Here is a 6,000-nt window from a genome sequence, read left to right as displayed (position 1 = left end):
TAATCAATACTGTATTTCAATACCAACTGTTAAATCTTTATAAGCACAGAAGCATATTCTGCGAATTTGTTGATCATTATATAGTACAACCTCAAAACTCTAATCCAAACCCCATGTACTCCAAAATTAGGTTTCCTCCCTCAACATGCAACATTTGAATAAAAAAGTCCTGACTTACTCCAAAAAATTTCACTGTGCAGTTATATAAACTCAGATCTCTTGACACCCACTCTGGCTTATGAAGACACAGGTTTATATAAAGGACCTTCAAGAGAAAATGAAAAATGAATATTATCTTGCTGAAATTTCCAGAGGATTCTAACACTTCCATTACCATAGCAGTACACACATATAAAGACACCGTGTCCACTACATCGTACTTTGCAATATAATATTTCTGAAGGAATGTAATTTTTCTCTGTGAAAGGCTGTGACGTGTTGTGATGACTATATCAGAACCTACTAATCAGTCATTCCATTTTATTTAAACCTTCATAATTAGGAAAGTACCTGTGTTGAAATTATACTTACTAAAAAATATATATCTTACTTCAGGTTAATAAAAAGTACACATTCTGCAAGTGCAGGTTCCACTTCACCATTTCTACTGCTTGTTTGATCTTCATTTCAGTTTTAAATCCCAGTTTTTCATAACATGCTCCGAAGTTTGGACTGCAGAAACGAAGGCTATATTTGCCCTTAATCAGAACACTGGTTTAAAAGATGTTGTTTTCATACCACCAACGTATTTCAAGCAGTCTCAAGTATTTCAAAACCTCATTTTTCCATCCTACAGAACCAAAGCTTCCATCACTAAATAGTGGCCTTTAAAAATAATCTGAAAACAGTATACAAAATATTTCAAGACAGTGGAATAGCTATACAATTGAAATTAGTATCATAGATATTTTAAATGTTAAAACAATCTTCCTACTTTTTATATGAGACCTCCGGACACAAGAAGACCGTGCATTTTGCATGGTTTTCTAGCGCAATATTTGTAAGAGAAGAATCAGACTTTCAGATTGATATTTATTTAGCTAACAGGAAAATAAAACATATTGCAAATGCAGTGCTGATGCTGCCTAGATTCTCTTGCTTACATCCATGGTAAGTACCAAACTCCTTGTCCTTGTTTCTGAGGTTTATGTTTTTAGTCAGTGTCATTGTTGATGACTGATATATGTTAGCTAGTTTTAAAATAACTATCTTGGGAAGCTTGATAAAAACAGTACTAAGCTCTGATTTGCTGTGATTATACTGTTACACTTTACACAGGAATGTGTCATCTTTGCTCATAGCCAGTGGAAAAATCTTTAACTCAACAGAAAGCATGGAATTGCAAAACATTGCGGTAAGGAGTGTTACAATTTCTACAAAAATTTAAAACTTTATGCCCAAACCATCAGGAACGTGTCTTCAGCTAATCTTCCATCAATGCTTTTGGTTGAAATTCACAGGTAAATCCTGTAACCATCTCTGGAGAATATCTTGCAGGAAAGGGAATATTGAGAGAGAGCAGGTAAAGACAAAGGTGCGATACATGGCGTGCAGTATCTCTGTGCACTGTGTGCATTTAGGGGAGGGAAAGTCTCTGTGCAGCTGCATGCAAAACAGTTTAAAGACAGAGCAGAAGTTATTCCAGCAATCGGTCTCCTCCATGGCTTACCCACCCCAAGGGTAGCTATTGCAACCTGTGAAATGACTCTGCCAGGCAGGGGCACAGCACTATTTCCAGCGTATCCAGATGAAGCACCTCAGCTTGAAGCTGCAAAGAAGGATTCTTCCTTACCTTGGCTATTTGATGCAAAAGATAACGGTATCAGGCAGCTGGCTGCGTAACAGGGAGTCATGTTACCGATCTCTCTATCCTCAGAGGGAAAGAAGAAAATATAACGTCACGACAGACTATTACAGATACTAATACTTTTGTCAAAAGCGGAAACACACAGAGATTTTACAGAATACTGGCTAGACACCATAGCACGCTGACTAAAAGAAATAATTTGAGTACAAGCTTAATAAGGCAGGATAAAAAATCCACCACCTTACAGCTAATGACACTTCAAAAATGAGTCTGCTGTGTGTGATTTCACTGATGCCTGAGGGAGACAAAGCTCTTTCTGTTCATGTTTTTCATACTTTCATTCAAACAGATTGCTGAATAATCATGTTTTCTTTATTTTAATGGGTGAGGAAGCTATTATACAGAAGGTGTTTCCATATGTTGTAGTTAATAAAAGCAATTCTTCCTAATAAGAATAGGTTGTCTCCGCTCAGTTATCTGATGAAAATCCCTCCTGTTGTGAGGAAAAAGCAAATCACGTGGCTAGAAGAGGCTCCTAGGGCTGCACACTTCAGCAGCTACTAGAAAGAACTATAAGCAGATGAATCCCAGGTCTTCTCCAATTGAGTCCAAATCAGTGACATTCACTGTGCCAGGGTACAAGGAGCACTTCACGTCATAGTCTCTCCTTTTGAATACCTTTGTATTCACCCTTTTTCTTGCTGGTGAAGGACAGTGGACAAGACCTGGATCCATCACTCCAGAAAATCATCAGCAAGTCCCTTCAGGTCAAGGTGCTCTCTTTTCTGAAGAAGCGTCTGGGTCAGTCTCAAGAGCTCAAAATCCTACACGGACAGTAAGGCTAGTTTATAGGCTGAGATCACAGATGGTCTTTCAGGCTGAAAAGCATGGGGGTGGGGGGAATAATTTTTGGGGAATCACCCAGCCATATGTGACACCACTTACATCTTTGTCTTTCTAACCACAGAGCTGAGTGCATATCCACAACTGGATGAAAACCTCACATCTATACTATACTGTTAGAGCTACCCAATAAAGAGAAAAAGAAGTCTTGAAGCTCATCTCAGCTTACTATGACATGTCCAGTGTTTGACCACCTCTTAAAAAGCCATACAGAAACCAAACCTATTGAAGGACACAACTTGCCTCAGATAATCAACATATCCCAAATAGGTCTACACAGCAGCGCTACATAACAATTGCCTCTTGATTTCAAAGTAGGACAGAGATTGTTCACCTGTAAGTACCTGAGTAGAAAAAAGACCTGCCTCTGTTGCCATTCCCACTTTCAGGGGGACTGACAGTTTCCTACAAGTAGTTTCAAAAGGCACATCATCTCTCCATGGTAAGTATCCACCTGTAGCCTTACAATTATGAACTTCAATACATTCTGCAAGATATATTTTTATCCAGATGCATCGAAATGTAGAAATAATTTTGTGGAGAGACATTTCTAATAGGAGATACTCTATTTCTTCATGTTTTCCTGGGAATAGCATTCTGCTGGTTTTCACTATTCAAAACAGGCTTCAAGAAATGCAAAAAAAATCCCCCAAAATCCAAAGAAATAGGTGGATGCTTGCAAATATATAGACAATGGGACCAGTTCCTACACGTGCAACTAGTCCAGCTGGATGTTCACTGCCACACATAATACTTTCCAGGATTCTAACCAAAGCTAATATGGTCGGCATTTTGAAAATTGGCCACTAATTATGGTCACTTCCTAATTCGGTCTAGGTTTCAGAACTGCTAAACAACTCCTTGTCCTCATTTCAGGGTCTGGATGCTCAGCAGTTCAGAAAAATCAAATCCAAAGCGACTCAAGCCAATACTGAAAAATACGAACACCCAAAGTTTGCAGCTGTTTCTGAAAATGCAAGCCCCTCAAGGCTAAATCCCGCTTTAAAGACACTGCAATAGTTTTGAAAGCTGCATATTTTTGTGTCAAGCCACTAGAAGGCATATACAAATGTGGTGGGTAGACTCTGCATCCACACTCCCTCAGTGTGGTCAGTGCAAACAGTCCCTCCTTGACCAGCCAACGCTGAATACTGGGAACGGAGGGAATAGCAGGACAATCCGGGATAGGTCTGCACAGTGAACCAGAAGTAGCCCTTGCAGAGGTGAGGGAAAACAAGGGCTGCTGTTGGATCCTGCCCAGAACACAGAAACCAGCCACAACCTGTCCACACAGTGTTTCTGCCTTGAAGATGTGGAAGGTCCTGTGGTATCCGCATTTACAATTAAACATGATTCTGACACGACTGTAGTGCTGATGCTGTTATATCTTCAGTGCACGATGGTTCCTGGCTCTGTTCGTGCCTGCTTATTGTTCATGAGAGACTTTGTCTTTGCAAGGATCGGAGAACAAGGTGTTCTGGAAGCTCTTTTCAGCTGTGATCTGGTGAACTTCTTACGGATTTTTCTGTAAGGAGGGAAGGAGGAAAGGAGGGAAAGAAGAGAGAGATAAAGACTGAGATTTATCTCTTCTGTTAACAGAAGACTGCTCAAGAGCCAATAACAAACATAACAAATACTCTTACCAGAGCTGGAAGGCTAGTTCATGGAAAAGAGACTTGCAGTCAACAAGAGTGAGCCCTGTCCATCAACTGATGATTCACAGCTGTCTCCAACCAGTAACTGATAATCGCTCAGTGAAAAGTGAGTTGGTGTTAGACAATATTTGGACAACGACATTGAATTATATGAAATCTTAGGCCAGAATGCTCAAATGGTGAATCCTCACATGTGATACGAATACAGGAATGAAGGACCACAAAAAAAAACGAACCTCATTACCACCTGAGTGAACATGTTACCTCTGTAAAAGTGACAGACTGGGAGCAACTGTTATTTGCACTGTATCAATTCTGCAAATAGAGGATGACCTGAATCTTTGGGCTTTTTGTACTAGTGCCTTTCAGGTCCAGTAAATTCACCTTATTTTTAGACTTTTAGATGATAATACAAACATATTAACTACAAGTGGCCATGGTGTTTGCATTGTAATCTTATACATCCAAGGATAGTTAATTCCAAAACAAAAAGCTTTCTTATGTTCCAACTGCTCTGTCTCTCTACTATTATAAATCAATAACCACAATGCTAAGTGTATGCAGGGTAGAGTATCAAAAAACACAGAAATGACACATGCAGAGTATGTCAAGAACCACCTTCATTGGCAGAGTCGCGAATATGGGATGTTACTTGAAAATTACCTATTTTCTGAATTCACTCAAGTCCAGAATCCCAGGTTCAGGCAGTTTTATGAATTAAAGAGATTTTGGAAAATAATTAAAGCAAACTGGGGCCCCCAACTCTAAATGAGACCTGACTACAAATTACACATTGATGATGTGTCTACCTGCATCAAGCCTTTGAGATGGTAACTCAAGAAGTGATTTGTCTCTTTCATCTTAACGGGCTGTCAACTCTGAAATTGAAAAAAGTGGCCGTGACATTGAAAATACAGGATCAGCTTAAAATAAATTCTATTGAATACTAAAATGATAATTTGCATATTACTTTTCAAACACGTATTTAGTTATTGGTTGAATAATCCCCAGGAATATAAGCTTCCAGTCGAGTAACTGGGCCATGGAAGAGAACATAATTAAAAAAACAAAAAAACAACCCAAAAGCCAAACATCAGGAGAGTATACTGTGCTTTTAGAGGTTAAAAGGATCCTGAAATACATAACTACTTTGGTTAATATATTTAAAAGGTGGAGAGAAGTATTAATTTGAGTTGCCTGAAAGCGGGATGTCATCAGCATCTCATGGCCTGGGATACCAAATTAGGATTTAGCATCATTCAGTAATAAGCACAGCAAAAGAAAAGGAAATGAAATGCCAGAAAGTTCAGTTTAGGCTTTTCACACAATCCCACAGAGTCATAGACCTACTCTTTGAGTATGTACTTTATATGGCCATCTTAAATTAGGCCTAAAAAGATATTCAACTGATTGGCAAGATATTGCATACCTTCCAGAATGGTAAAATTGTAAAAATATAACCCGAGGCTGGTAGAAACACTTATTTCTAAAATAATAAGACAGGTAAGTTTTGTAAATTGATGCGAATAGATAATAGTTGTTACCCACACTGATTATTGATGGGCATCATTCCGGCAAAAGCTTACAGAACTGGATCCCTTTTGATATATTTGCAAACTGTGTATTTATTTACAG

General features: G+C 38.7%; 1 protein-coding gene across 1 annotated transcript in view; it reads right to left on the bottom strand.

Annotated features, from left to right (window-relative positions):
- Nucleotides 1-3,994: 3,994 nt before the first annotated feature.
- MTA3 (metastasis associated 1 family member 3) overlaps nucleotides 3,995-6,000 on the bottom strand; it is a 136,117-nt gene continuing 134,111 nt past the window's right edge. Inside the window, exon 19 of the mRNA XM_075089023.1 lies at nucleotides 3,995-4,235. Within this exon, the coding sequence (XP_074945124.1) occupies nucleotides 4,100-4,235 (136 nt within the window). The 3' untranslated portion in view covers nucleotides 3,995-4,099. The remainder of the gene's footprint in view (nucleotides 4,236-6,000) is intronic.

This window comes from Phalacrocorax aristotelis, chromosome 3, assembly GCF_949628215.1.
Source record: "Phalacrocorax aristotelis chromosome 3, bGulAri2.1, whole genome shotgun sequence".
Taxonomy (NCBI): Eukaryota; Metazoa; Chordata; class Aves; order Suliformes; family Phalacrocoracidae; genus Phalacrocorax; species Phalacrocorax aristotelis.
Note: the sequence above shows the minus strand (reverse complement) of the source record. Positions and strands in the feature narration are given on the sequence as shown.